The 15,132-nt window shown below is 43.9% G+C and overlaps 1 protein-coding gene across 2 annotated transcripts; it reads right to left on the bottom strand.

Moving 5' to 3' along the window:
• Positions 1 to 1,038: 1,038 nt before the first annotated feature.
• On the bottom strand, positions 1,039 to 14,061 carry sf1 (splicing factor 1). 2 transcript variants are annotated; one of them, XM_023966017.1, is made up of 12 exons: positions 13,664 to 14,061; positions 11,849 to 11,974; positions 10,065 to 10,140; positions 5,543 to 5,695; positions 4,246 to 4,335; positions 3,960 to 4,143; positions 3,759 to 3,874; positions 3,523 to 3,630; positions 3,256 to 3,445; positions 2,944 to 3,184; positions 2,090 to 2,254; positions 1,039 to 1,968 (listed from the first exon to the last, which is right to left on the bottom strand). In XM_023966017.1, the coding sequence occupies exons 1-12, from the start codon at positions 13,908 to 13,910 to the stop codon at positions 1,640 to 1,642; spliced, it is 2,025 nt and encodes a 674-aa protein (XP_023821785.1). In that variant the 5' UTR covers positions 13,911 to 14,061; the 3' UTR covers positions 1,039 to 1,639. The 2 variants fall into 2 exon arrangements, with proteins under 2 accessions (XP_023821785.1, XP_023821786.1); XM_023966018.1 differs by having other exon boundaries at positions 2,977 to 3,184.
• Positions 14,062 to 15,132: the final 1,071 nt, after the last annotated feature.

Genomic DNA, 15,132 nt, shown 5'->3' with positions numbered 1-15,132 from the left:
TTATCACATTTGACTGCGCCACCGCTGCAGTCAAGATTTGAAAGCGATACATCTATGCTGATGATCCCGATGGGTTGAATAAAGCATCAGTTCAGAGAGAAAGTTCTCCTCTTACCGATCGTGTTTGTCCAGATGATGAAGCTAAAGGTTGTTTTAGAGAAGCCGGCTCATGGATACAGAAGATTTAAGATACTTCCTTTTGGGGCGTGCGGTTATCACTAATGCTCACCCAGCAGCCAATCAGATTCGAGTATTCACCCGGACCGTGGTATAATCGTTGTGAATCAGGGGCAGACGAAAAAAAACCCATTTAAAAAGCTTGCATTTTTTATGTACAACTACATTCTGCAGGCCAAAGCCTCCATGCTCCGCCCCTTTCTGATCATCCACCAGCAGACCAACAGATCCATGATTGTCTTTGTTTTCCTGGTCTGAGCTGGAATCTGGATCAGAACTGGACGGATGGATGGATCTGATGTTGCTGCTGTTTTTGTTGCACCGCTAATGTTAGGCAGGGGGTGTGAGGGGCTGTAAGCTAGCGGGACAGAGTGTAAACAAAGAAATGATGGGACATCAGAGGTGAATTTGATGAACTCCTGCCGCTCTGCAGAAACTATGTCCTAGAAAACGACATGCTCTAATTTTGGCTAAAAACGTTGAAAAAAATAGAACAGAAGATGACCGGAGTGGGTCTTTGAAACTACTTTTGCATTTAGTTTTGGTAAATATTCATCTAAATACATGTAAATACCTATTATTAAAACACAGTAAGGGGCAATGAGGGGATCTGCGTCCTGAGACTCTTCCTGTTGTCTCTGCTGCAATTTTTAGAGATCTGTTGGGAAATCTGAACGACAAGTCCTCAAAGAAGCTTTGACCTCCGTTTGCACCGTATGTGAGACATGCGTGTTACACAGCTTCTGCAACACGGAGGCGGAGCGAGAAGTTCACGCAGCAGCAGACGTTTGACAGAACGGGTTCATGGTTGACAATCCTGAGATTTCAGAGTGAGTGCAAAGACCTCACATCCACAGAAAGGAAGCTTACTGATCAGTTTATTACCAAACCAAGAATTATATTTTTATTGAGGTCAGAGACAAATCCACAAACAAGGAAAAAGACAAGATGCTCTGTTGACGTCCGTCTAAGAAAGAACAGAACAGAATCTTCTCAAAGCCACACAAACGCCGTTCCGTCTCTGCGTTTCTGAACGCAGATGCAGTGAAAAGAAGAGCAGGAAACAGCAATTATAGTCTAGAGCTAAGCAACCAACAGGGAAATGAGTTACAACACGGAGCGTTTTGGACTGAGCTAAGATCCGTGTCACCGATCGTCTCACTGTTACAAAAATATTCATCTGATTGAAGGCGGGAAAACAGAGAAGGGCGGGAAAACAGCGGACCAGACTGAGCTCGGATCATGCAGCTTCAGCTGGGACCTCAAACTAAAATGTTCAGATTCATTGGAGCACAGAAACCATGAAGGGGGGGCGGGTTTCCATGACAACCGCGGCGCTGCAGCAGCAGAACGGATGCAGCCGCTCACAGCTGGAAACCACTCCTCTGTGGACTGTAGCGTCAATCAGCCGGACCGAATCATGTGATGGAGGGGGGGGCTGTCGGGCAACTGCAATTGAGAATTAATTCTGTGGGGGAGGAGGAGGAGGGGCGGGGGGCATCCCAAAGGGTGGCATGCCCGGAACTCCCATCCCCATCATGGTAACAAAATTGGAAGGGTCCATGGGTGGCGGAGGGGGCGGCGGAACATACATCATGCTGGTGGAGCCCGGAGGTGGTGGGGGTGGCGGCGGAGGGGCGCCTGGGGGCAAGGGGGGCTGGACCCCGGGAGGAGGCGGCACCATGGATGCGGTTCCGATGGGCAGAGGGGGCTGAGCTGCAGACACAGAAGGCTGTTGGGGCTGCTGCCATGGAGGCAGCGTGCCGGTGCTGGAGGTGGTGGTGGTGGTGTCTGCGAGGGAGGAGGAGGGGACAGACGGTCACCAAACGGCGCCAAAACGCAGCAACACCGCCCTGGCGTGACCCTGCTGGGGTCTGACATGCACTGCACCAGATTCTGGTTGGATACTTACTCTGCTGCCACGGCAGCGGTGTACTTGTTGCCATGCTGCTTGTAGGAGGAGGGGGCGGAGCCTGTTGTTGCCATGGTGGCAAGGGAGCGGAGGGTGGTGGAGGGGGCTGGCTGCTGGGGGGTGGAGGAGGTGGTGGCATCATACCCATTGGAGGTGGCATCATACCTAAACAAACAGATGTGATGCTCAGTTCTGCTTTGAAGGTTCAGAGGAAGGCGCCGCCTTCCACCTTTATTTATAAACCAAATCAATCTTTATTTATAAAACACTTTAAACACAAAAATCCTTTACACCAAAGTAAATATTATATAAAATTGAAAGCACAATAATATACTTTTTTTTGCCAGAATTGATTGACTGTAAATGGGAACTGGACTGAGTGACCCCTCCCCCCCCGGCGTTCCAAACAGGAAGTACCTGCTGGCTCCAAAAAGCCAAAATTCCAGACTTCGATAGAGAACTAAGGACCGCTCTGGCTCAGATTCCTATTTTAAAATCTTGATAATGCTAAATGTTTTTAAAATCTCTTTTCTTTCTTGCAAGTCACTCAAGTTATAAACGGACCAATCAGACGCCCCGCTAAATGTGAGCGTTGAAAACGTGTGATTGACAGATTCTCCTGAGCCTGCTTTCAGGTGTGGCCTTTCAACAAGCTCACTCCTGGTTGCCATAGAAACGTCTACTCAGGCAGATCCCTTCTTACTGATGGTTCCAACATGACGGCGTCCATACCGTGAGAAAGTGGCGACTGAATTGACTTCATTAGGTTGGGGCCAGAAGTGAACCGTTTTACTTGCTGACCGCTACATTTGAATTTGAAAGTCAGTTTGTTTGAAAAGAAGAGTAATATTTACATTGTGCGTCTTCTGGGCAATGAAAGCTCCTACCCATGGGGTGTCCATGGGGTCCCTGGCCCATGGGAGGTGGGGGCGGCTGCATCCAGGGTGGGGGCATTCCGTTAGGATTGGGAGGAAGCGGTGGTCCTCCCATGCTAGGCATCGGGGGAGGGAAGCCGTGGGGTCCAGCGGGACCTCCCTGAACAGCAGAGTAGTTCCTGTTCTCTGAGGGGCCAGAGCTCATCCAGGGGGGGCGGTTCTGAAACACACATCAGCTAAGACGCTTTCCACTCATCAAAGAAGCAGCTCCAGTCTGTTTCCTGAACTGACCATCGCCTGGTTGCTGTTGGGGCCGGAATTCCGAGATCCTGACTGAGAGTTGGAGTGTCCCCCGCCAGAGCTGGGGACGGGGGCCTCCCCCAGCTCAGCCATGAGGGACAGGTATTCTTTGTCCATACGAGCCTTGTCCTGCGCTGACTGGGGGGGCTCCCCGCCTGTGGCTCTGTGGGCAGCGAAGGTGCTGCAGAACAACAACAACAAATGAATCTTTGTGACGAGTTCTGCAACTGGAACCTCCAGACCGAGGCTGATGGTTACCTGGTGTACTTGCAGTCAGAAGAGATGTGACCGGCTCCACCACACTTTGTGCAAAGGGTGGTGTTGGTGATGCTGCGTGGCTCCGAGTTCTGCCAAGGACGAAGAATCCTGCAAGGAAAAACGAGGAAACAATCTTCAGCGCCGCTTTCAACATAAAGCTTGAACCTTTCCCTAAATCCTCCTTTCGTGGAGTCGTTTTTATGGGCAGAACAGCCCATAGCGCCACACACACACACCTGTTGTCGTCTTCTCTGAGAGTGCCGTTGAGTCTGGCCAGCTCCCTCAGCTGCATCTTGCGTAGGTCGTTTTGGTCCTCAGGCGTCTCGATTCCTTGCTTGAGGATGTTTCGGATCTGTGAACAGTTTTCCCATCAGAACCAAATCTGCTCCTGTAGCTGGAAACACATCAGACTGGGAAGTGTCCACCAGCAAACACACCTGCTCCACAGCCTTCTTGACATTTTCCATGGTGTTGGCCGTGACCAAGGCGTGCAGAGGCTCGTCCTCTCCGGGCAGCATCTGGCCATCCTTTCGCCCGACCTTCCCTTCTTTCACCGAACCCTTCCCTCTGATCATGATCTTGGCACAGCATTCTTTCTCGATGTTCTTCAGCGTATTTCCTCTGGGAAAACGAGAGCATAGAGAGAGTCTGAGCCACCTCAAGACGTTGAAGTTTACAGGACGTTAGAAAGCAAAGGCAGCCGTCTGAAACGGTGTGCGTTACCGTGGTCCAATCAGCAGCCCAACAAAGTTGATTTCGGGGTATTCATCTTGCGGGATCATGACTTTATCGCTGACTCGGGTGGCTGGAGGCCTGCAGCAAAAAGAATTCACTTGAGAAAAGCGCAGCTTTTATTTCAAAAAGGTTAGCACATTCACGCGGTTTATTGGGAGGAGAGAAAAAACATTTCATATCTATAAACTCAGAGTTCCTCCCCTACCCCTCTGACCCCTTACTGCTCCAACTGTAGGGGTATTTGAAGCTGTAATGGTGTCTGAACTCGATTTTTTAGGAGTAGCCGTAGTGACTATCCCTACGCTGCCAGCGTGTTCCACGTGGCGCTTTTCCTCACATGGGTGACCTCTGAAGCACACAAGTTTTCATTCTAATTGCAGGTAAGGACTTTCTGTTTTAGCATGGCTTTTTAAATAATAGAACTGATGTTTTTATTTATTTCCAAGCACTGGCAGCTACGCGCCTACGCAGATGACCTGCGACTATTCAGGACGCCATCAAGTGGGAGTAACACCCGGATTTGAAGACCTTATGTTTCTATAAGTCTGTGCTTGGAGGGATAAATGCACGGGTCTGGAGAAACCGTAGGGGCAGGAGGTGAATTTGGATTGGGCCAATCGGAAATCGTCAAAGGACATGTTGCTTGTCTGTACCGCCATGCCTGAAGAACAGACATCGTCTAAGCTGTCTTTTTATTTCTTCAGACTTAACAGTGATGTACACACACCTGTACACATCACCTTTTAACAGATTTTTTTCCTGTAGAATTTTGCATGCGTTCTGTGTGTGTTTTTACACCACATTGTGCTCTGCATCCTGATTGGCTACTGATGTTGTCTTATCTCTTCTGTGCCGTAAATTCAGCTTGTTAAATCTACATTATTCTTTATCGTGATCAGATCTTTGTTCTGATTCTATAATCCTGGATTCTTTTTTTAAGGTTTGAACTTTTGAGAGTTTCAGAGAGAAAAGTGTGAAAATATTCATGTCTGACTGAAAAAACTATTAAAAAAAAATGCAAAGTGAGGAGTTTTATAGCCTTATAACATCTAGAACGCTACGTCCTTTATGGAACATAAACGAGGGAACACTGCATACACACTGAAGAGGAACGCTGCAGAGTCCAGGTGAGCTTTGACATTCGCCCACAGTGGAACCCACACAACCCAGTAACTATGTAGATGAATTCTTTTTAAATAAAACACACTAATGAAACATCACAGCAAAGAGCTAATGTCCAAAATAAGGACATTAAATCATCAGGAACACCTAGAACTGGACATACTTGTAGTCTGCAGGAGGCTTGAAGTCAGGGTTCAGTCCGATCATTTCAGTGATGAGGGCATGGCGCTCCTCCTCGATCTTCTTCCGCGTGCGATACTCACGGGTGTTTAGCCGTTTGCCCTCGCTGTTATAAATGGGCTCTGGAGAGGGGGACCTGAGAGCAGCAGACAGAATACAAAGCACAGCACACTGACGACTTTGTACAGGAGGCGGCCCACAGCTGAGAAGAGCTACCTACAGCTGACTAAGACTACATTTCAATCACCATTATTATCTGTTAGGACTTGGATGTACTGAGGACTGTCTGGTCCACCAGGACGAAAACAAACTTACAAATAAAAAGGACTTAAGACCCTGCAATGACATGTTAAAGGCTACAAAGCACCTCTTCATACAGTTCTGGGTAAGAAGGGGGCAACCATCGCTGTATACAGGTAATTAACCCTTTACACTGAAGGGGAATCAACCACAAAGAAGGAACAAACAGACAACCAGAGTGTGTGTAAAGTATTTCAGTCCTAAGACGGCGATGGCTTTGAGGGTTGCTTGGTGCTGATGAGGAGGAAGAGGTCCAGACCTCTCCAGGGATGCTGAAAACCTGTGCTGCTGTTATACGGAGGCTCTGTGCTTGAAAAAGGGTTAGATTGACGAGGGGTAATTTGGGTTAGAGAAAAGGAATTAAGATTAGAAATCCACCTTTTCTTACGCTCTCCCATTAGAGAGCCACTCTCGTGTACATGAAAAGTGAGGAATGGAGGGAAAAAAAGGATTTCTTTTAAGCTTCAAACTTCCAACGATGATGACCTGAAATGCCTCCCATGTCTGTGCTGTCACATTAGAGGGGAAGGATTGGAAGAGAGCTAAAGGTCTCCATTAGATTTGGGTTGCTGTGGAAATGTTCTGAACACTCTTACAGTGTGAGTCCACACAGAGTTGAGGGAAAGACGCTGCCTGCAGGAGCAGATCTGTATGTCAAACTGGCCACTGAGTTTCCAAACACCTTCTTTCACAGCTAAGGACCCCCCCCCCCAAAAACTGGACACGTGGCCTCCTTGCTGGGTAAAAAAGTGTATAGAGCACAAAAGAACCCAAGATGTCCAATGATGAATCATTCCGTTTGGTCTAAGGCAGAGCCAGTGGTCACCATTAGCTAGGGTCATCACTAATAAATTTAGAAGGGAGAAAGAAAATGCTACGTAAAACAGATACGGCTGTATCAGCTGATGGCGATTAAGACTATTAAATGTACTTTTTTATACAGCACTGTGCAAACATTTCAGGCAGGTGAGAATTTTTTTTTACAAAAAGTAGTTATTGTCATTAATCAATGAAATGCACAAAAAAAACAAAACAGAAATGTGAACAAAGTCCATATTTGGTGTGACCACCATTTGTCTTCAGACCAGCACCACTTCTCGGTAAACTTGCTCAGCATGGTTGATCCAAACATTTTAGTTAACTAACCACAAAACGTCTGTGAATGTAGTCTGTTTCCCCACCTTCAGCCTCTTTGATTAATTCCTGAACCACTCCATGAAGTAGAGACCGGGCCTCTGTGGAGGCCATGCCATCACTTCCAGTTCTTCATGGCTTTTGGTTCTTCAGACTGCGGTCAATCATACCCCGATAGATGGGTAAGTATCTGTCTGTATTGCATTGAGGACACCATGAATCTTGACCAAATCTCCATTTGCAGAAATACAGGACCAGATGTTTGTGGAGCCTCCGCCATGCTTCACTATTGCCTACAATCATTGTTCTTCTTCACAGCCCTTCAACAAGCAGCTGTTGCCATTTTTCTCCAGTCCACTTCCTGTTTTCCTGCATAGTTGAGTTGCTTGGTCTTGTTTCTATGTCAGAAGTTTAGCTTTTAACCTGAAACTTTTCCACAAAGATACTTCTGAGCAGACTTGTCTGATGCTGGACATCTTCTGATTTTGAAAAGTAATAATTTTGATGTTTCCATCTTCTGCTGAACTAGTTTTCCTTGTCCAACACTGTGTTTACTATCCTCGACGTTTCTTTATGCTTCTTCAAATGCGGATGAACATCTAACCCCTAAAGGTCCGTCTGCGGTGCGTAGATCCAGAAAATAAAAACGCTCATCAATCAGAATGCTTACATCGCCTCCATTGTGTCTGCGTCTGAAGTCCTTCCCTCCGCACCACAATGCAAGCTTTACTTGGAAGTTCCATTTCCAGTCTGTCAACGCATCAATTTCGTGGTTAAAAGCTGGAGAAACAGGACATTGGTGCGGTTCCTGGGGCCCGATTGCTAAAGTTTTGGATGTTGATGACATGGGGATAGTAGGACAAATGACTCCTCCAGGAGTGGTGGGAGGAGGGACGGGTCGGAGACAACGTGTCCAACTGATGGGCTTGAGACGCACTCGTCACACAATGCAACAGAAACGCATTGCAGACGCGCCAGCGGAAATTTGGGGTAACCAATGGAACTTCTCTGTGCCTTTTTGTACTCACTCTCATCACTTGGTAGCAATTTGGTGTAAGTCTACTTCACAGTGGTTTCTGTTTCACTTCATGACCAGTTTCAAACTACCTATAACATTGACCACCAGCATCTGTTTGATTTTATATGCAACAGCCATTCTGATATGATTCATGTTTGTTTCTTGAATATTATGTACTTAAGATTGCGGGAACATAGTTTGTCTGTGCATGTAATACTTTGTTTACTTTCTTTGACATGAGTAAAATCTAACAAAACCCCAGACTTTGAGCAAGCCAGCCGATAAGAACGGATGCTGGTTTGAAGACAAAAGCTAGAAACACCAAATACAGACTTGTATGTTTTTACTTTTGGCTTCCCACGTTGTATTCTGTAAATGGATAAACCATAATTTATATTTCTTTGTTTACAGGATTTTTACTCACCAGCCAAAAACTTTTGCACAGTTCTGTACATGATTCCAAAGTGAGCTGTTTTAACTTTGGCGTTTACTTCAAATGAACTGATAACTCAAACTAACACCTGCTTTATGGTCAAATATCTAAACAGCATGTATCATAAAGCATCATGTTCTTTTTAAACCACATCCACACAGCACTTTGCATCACATAAAGACAAGCAGAAATGTAAACCAATAATGCTAAAAGGTGCAGAAATCCAGTGAAAACTCAAGTTACTGAGTAGTAAAAATATAAGTAGTAATAAATATTAAGAATGCATGAAACTTTGACCATGGTCTTTACTGGCTAACGTAATTGATCTTCAGATGACAGTATACTAAACTTTTTGAAGGAATGACTAAGTGTTAAAACATTAATACCACTTGAATCAACATATCTAAATAAAATAAAATGTTTTTGAATCCAAGACTGAAGCACCGTTGCTACTTCTGAGATACCAGTAGCTGCGTTTCCATTGCACATGTGCTCAAAACTTGATCCAAATTCTAGAAATGTAAAAAAGAAAATTCACAATCACATTGTTTCCATTAAATCCTAATTGTGTGAACAAACACAAACCAACTGACGCGATAAGTCATTAAAAAACACGGCGCCGGATCTGAACAATACTTTGACTGCAGATACATTAAAATGTCTGCCGTTGCTCTAGCGCTCATCATCATCTGTCGAAGGAGACGCCGGCGTCTTCTTCATACCATAAAGCGGCGAGCTCCTTACACGTGGGAGGGGCTACGGATAAAACCATTTTGGGAAATGGTGGTTTTCCAGAGGAGTTGTGGATCCAACAATTCCACATGGCACGCTCAACTTTGGATGAGCCTTGTGACACTGTCTGACCCAAGGCCGCCAGTTCCCACCGAGAAGCACATCGCCATCCAGTTGTTGGTCATGTGACGAATTTAATTTGAAAAAAGTGTTTCTACCACAGTTAAAATACGTCCATTCTGATACGCCTCAAAAAATAGCTCCTCCAAGCACAACCCTTTTTCAATTGATACGTTTTTTCAAAGTTGTCGTTTTTCCATTTGGAGAATTTATTATCGCAAATCTAATATGTATAATATCATAGTCAATGGAAATACAGCTACTGTCTGCATCAGTGCAGCTGTGATGGTGAGACCAGAAGAGCCCCAAACTTCAATAGATTCTCCTCTCTGTCATTACCTTGACAGCTTATGTTTAAATAATCAATGGGAAATTAGGGAAAAAAAGTGTCATTCCCACATTTGAAAACAGTGCATTCTTGACTTGGATGAAAACAAACGATTTTTCTATGTCTGTGTTAAAGATCTTTGACTGTACGTCAATCACATTGTTCTAAAAAAGCAATAATTTAAAGATTTAATGAGTTACCACTAAAAAAGAAAACTAATTATTAAAAATATCCCAACATACCAGCAGGAAGTTGGAGTGACATAAAAAAAACCTGCAGTAATTCTAACACTGACTTTCAAAGTAGTTTCTACACTTTTCAGCTAATGCAGCTAAATAGCTTTAAGCTAATCATCACATTCAATTCAAATGAACAACTGTCTTCCAAATAGTCAAGAAGGTAGAAAATGTTACTGTTCAAGGGTTTAATCTTTTTCCAACCTGTCCTCAGGGTTAACAGGGATTCCCAGGTCTCCTGTACGCAGTTTACGAGTCAGGTCTTCAATCTGCAGTTGGACTGGAAGAATTCAGGTTAGGAAAGAAAAACAAGGATGGAGAGAAATGTGGTTACCAAAACAACATCAGAGAGACACTGCTCTGCACATTAGAGCCATGTCTCATTCATTATTGCAGTTCAGGAGATCAAATGCACACTTCTTAAGACTGAAGCATGAAATCACTAACCCTCTGACAGATACTGTACATTACAGGCTCTACAAAGACTTCTATTGGAAAATGATTAAGCAGGAAAACATGTTAAATGGTAGAATGATGAGTTCTACAAAAAGCCTGTCATGACATTAATACTTCAAACGTCTGCTGTGGTAAACTCCCACGCCTTACAAGGTTATTGTTGTACAACGGAGTACTTTCCTTTCCAGCTTTGACATTCTAGGCACAGCAGTGAGACGTTTGCACTCCACAGATCTAACGCTGCTGATGAAAAAACCCACTCATTCCATGCACATTATGAAAGTGAAGACAACGCCCCCCCACCCGATTACAGGAGTGATTACTGTAATATGCAAGTTAATGAGGCTGCTGGCTTAATGCTCACAGCAATTCCATTTTCAAAGTGCTCAGGGGATCTACGGAATGAGCAAAGTAAACCAAGGGTGACAAACAAGGGGTAATGAATGTTTACATACCAAGGAAGAACAACCATTACCAATGAGAGGACAACATCAAGAATGATGTTAGTTTCTGACAAAAGGTGCCATCTACTTTAATGAGGAAAGTAAAGGCAGCGTGTATGTGTCATTCTGCTGCTGGAAGGCATGTGGTTAAAATGTTCATTGGTTTTCTCTCCATTTGAAGCAGACCAAACTAGAAACTGGAGCTTAATTCAACACGTAATCCATGCCAAGAGTGTGGTCAACAGCCTCTCAACGAGCTGTTCCCACTATTCAGTCAATCCAGTTTCCCACAAAGACTCTGATCAAAGAGCAAATCTAAGCGTCGCTTGTGTTTCTGTTCACCTGAAGCTCCTCCGATGCTGGTCAGGGGCACCAGTCACTATAATATAACATATCAAAAAAGCTTTGGCGGCGTGTTCACGCTCACTTTTGACTTGTGTTACGTGTTCAATAAAGCCACAGGGAACAGAAGCATTAAGGGTCTCTCTTTGAAATACCCCTTAGACCAAGTTATGCTAGGGTGAACCCCCCCCCAGAAAACCAAAATTATTGAATAACCAATTTTTGTTACAACATTGCAATGTTTTCATGCACAGAAACGACACTGATGATGTGCTGAGGATCAAGCAAGACACTGGGCAGTGACCTGGATCTCAGAATAGATATCAGCAGGCAGTGAGGTTGGGATATCAAAAACCCATCTTGCTAATGGGAGCCCAATGGTATGCAAACAAAGAGACTACAGGACACAGCAGCACCACTTAAAGAGAATCCAACGCTTCAACATGTTATAATCATTGGTCATTAAACATGACAGCTTCATCTCAACAGTTGGAACAGAATCCGATTTCTCACACTTTGATAATGTTGTGGAAAAAAGATTAAAATTGGTTTAAAAACAAAAAAAGGTAGGAATTCTGTAGAAGTCTGCGGAAAGCTCCAACTGTTGAGAATTTAGCAAAACAACATAAACACTGGTATGCACTTGCATAAAATCCAAACCTTAACAAAATACATCGGATGAAATGTGAGAGAAAATGGCATTTATAGCATTAAAAGCCAACCTTAGCTGAATAAAGCAACATTTACCTATGTAAGCTCTCTCTTGATCCCGGGTGAGTCCAGGAGGAATGACGGTAGGCATTCCGGGAATGATCGTCTTCTGATCGGGGGTTTCACTGCTCCATCTGCTTTTCTTTCTTTTCTTTCCGAAATCTGCACAAAATGGGGGTAAAGTTGTTGTTTTTTTAGATGACATCATCCAAAGCTAAAGGCAAAAGTCAAGCATCACCATGAAAACAATGACAGTGGAAACGATTTGTATTGTTGTTTTTTTTAAACAAGCATTACGTCATCCTTTAACAGGTACACTGTAATATAAAAAAAAATGTTTTCTACAAACACAGAAATTACAAATATTGCAGTAAGAAACGATCAGAGTATTCAGGCAAATCTGGAAAGAGATAATCCAGCAACAACACCAACTTCCAGTTATTATGAAATAATCTACCCTCAGCAAAAAGTAGTTTATTTAAGTATACTACAAGTATATTTGGTCTATACTGAAAGTCAGGCAGTATACATGAATTTCACTTTTACATGTCATCTATAATGTAAACTTAAAATGTTCCAATTCAGTCTGAAGCAGTATTTAGTTACCAGTAGTAAACTTCCTACACTTCATATACATGTCCAAAGTCTGGTTCATGGGCCAAAGGTGGCCAACTCACAGTTCCTCAAGGACCAAGGACACATATGAAGAATATTAACATTAAAGCTGCTTTTCTATTACTTCTTAAGTCAAATCATTGTGAATCGGGAGCAGACAAAAAACGCAGTTGGGAAAAGCCTGTAGCGGTGATGTAGGTGCTATAGTCTTCTTGCTCCGCCCCTTCTTGATCATCCACTGTCAGACAAATAGATCCATGAACGTCTTTGTTTTCCTGAGCTGGAATCTGGATCTAAACTGTACGGCTGGATAGCTACGATGTTGCTGCTGCTTTTGTTTCACTGCTAATGTTAGCTTGGTGATGTGAGGGGCTGTAAGCCAGCGGGAGAGAAGGAGGGTAAGTTCCAATCCAACACTCCCACAACTCAGAGGTGATTTGTAATGAACTCCTAACTGTGGCTCTTCAGAAACTAGGTTCTAGAAAACAACACAGGTTTCTAGATTTGGAATAAAATCATCATCATCATCATAATTAAGAGACCACTGAGAAAGCTTTAACGATAGATCGAAAGAGGATCGGAGCGGGACTTTAATAAATGAACTTTTTGTTAAAGGTCTACAAGGCTGGCCATAGTTTAGTGACCAGATAGCGACACGCATGCGCGTTGCTGCATTACGTTTTAAACCAGTAACTTTCAATAGAGAACACATTAAATAACGGCATAAAACAAATGTGTGTAAATACTATTTTTAAGTTAATGGCCTTCCTTAATTAATAATTTATACTTTTTCTCCAAGTTTCTTTTGCTGCTTTTTAACGATTTTCTTGTTGTTTTTTGACTCAAACTCTCGGTTTTTTTCGTGTGCAAAGGTTTGATTTTAGACTCGAATCTCTGGGAGAACACGGATGTTTCTAGAAGAACTTTATATTCGAACAAAACTGGCAACGACGGAGAGGTCAACAATAAATTCCAATCCGTGGCACTGCCAGCCCGTCCCGGTTCCATTACGGCATCAAAGTTCGTCTTTACTGGTCCAAACCCGGGTCGTAGCTACCGCTTCGCTCCTGCGCAGGAGCGGGACGCTCGCCTCGTGGCTCGTCCTGTCTGGTCCGAGCTGTTTACAAACCAGCGACGGCCTCCATTTCGTGAAGCGGCGCTGGCTGCGGGCCTTCGTTCGTTCCACCGTACCGCCTGACAAACGTTAGCAGCCCCCCCGGCTTTCGGTCCACTTACCACTCTTGCTCATCCCGGACACGGCGGCTGGTTGAGCGGGGGTCTGAAAATTGCCGACTGGATTGAACTGGGCAAATGGGGCGCTCGGCATCGCGGGCTGGAAGCCCGGCATCGCGGGGAAGGAGGCGGTCGGCCCCGGCGCGGGCATCAGCCCATTGCCCGCACCAGGCCCCGCATCAAATCCCCGTTTAGCGCCGATGCTGGGGTGCAGTTTCCCCAGAGGAGTGGCGTTCGCTCCAGTCGCCATTACCGCAGCACCGAAATGGCTTCTTCTCCGTTCAGCTTCAGTTCAATCCGGACTTCTATTCAAGGCTAAATGACAAAGCAACATCTACCTGCAGTCTACCTCAAAATGGCGGCTAACAGAATATTACAAAGGTTGAACCGCGGGGAAGAGCAATCCAACAAGAAGAATTCCTATTGGCTGAGCTCAATTCTGTACTCTAAAAGACGATTGGCCAATTCGGTCTTCAGTCTGATGACGTCAAATAGGCTAACGAGTGTAAAAAGGTCCATTTTCTGTGCAATCAATCTGTAACGTTCCTGTCAAAGAAACAGAAACTTTAACAGACTTAAGCATTATTATTTCCAAAAATAGTATAGACAGATTCTTATTTAATTATGCCCCCTTAATTGATAAATCCAGGGGTCCCCAAACTTTTTCCAGTGAGGGCCCCTTGACGTTTCCATCCTCTGATCGGGGGCCAGGGTCCGTTTGAAACAGAAAAAGTGTGACAGTCGCAGGGTTTCCTAAATGTAAATATTTATTGTTTCCCAGAAAGCCACTTATAACCCGATCTGATATCAAATAATTCTCTCTGGGTTCTTCAGGAAAAAAAAGAAAATAATAATAATCAGCAAACATATAATAACTTAATAGATATTATAGCTTTGAGAGTTGCAAGCTCTCATATTTCTCTTTTTGACGGGATTCATAATGTCGTCATAGATTGTCTTCTTTGAATACCGCCACCGTCTATTAGCAGATGATACAAACAGCATTTTCTTTATGTTGAACAAAAAAAAAAACTTGTTTGTCCTCCACAGTGGACACCAGTGAAGATCACAAATCATTGAAGAAAAAAGGTTCAGAGCACTGTCTAGTGGGTCTAGATGACCCAACTCCCAATGTTAAAGTGCCTAGGATAGAACAAGGGTTACATCATACTTTTAACATAAAAAGGATTAAATAATACTTTAAAAAAATCCACTCTCAATCTGGAATATTTTCCCTCATCTCATGTTTGCTAATGTTGGTTTTCTCCATTTTCTTCTCCTCTTTAGTTATAATATTGACAAATACCAGTTAAACTCTTTGCTTTTTACAGACAGATTCTTCTTTCTTATTTATAAACACTATTTTTCCCCTCATAACCTTTCTATTTGGAATAACAGATATATTCTTTACAAGAACAAATCTTTATTTTACAATCATTGGTTTAATAATAATATTCTACTGGTGGGTCAGC

The sequence above is a fragment of the Oryzias latipes genome, chromosome 18 (genome assembly GCF_002234675.1).
Source record: "Oryzias latipes chromosome 18, ASM223467v1".
Lineage (NCBI taxonomy): Eukaryota > Metazoa > Chordata > Actinopteri > Beloniformes > Adrianichthyidae > Oryzias > Oryzias latipes.
This window is presented reverse-complemented; position numbering and strand designations above follow the sequence as displayed.

Excerpts from the sequence above, each read along its gene's own strand:
- sf1 (XM_023966017.1), bottom strand. The coding sequence starts at position 13,910 with ATGGCGACTGGAGCGAACGCCACTCCTCTGGGGAAACTGCACCCCAGC. Across the intron at positions 10,141-11,848 it reads TCAAGAGAGAGCTTACATAG|TCCAACTGCAGATTGAAGAC; the intron begins GTAAATGTTGCT and ends GAATTCTTCCAG. Across the intron at positions 3,631-3,758 it reads CTCAGAGAAGACGACAACAG|GATTCTTCGTCCTTGGCAGA; the intron begins GTGTGTGTGTGT and ends TTTTCCTTGCAG.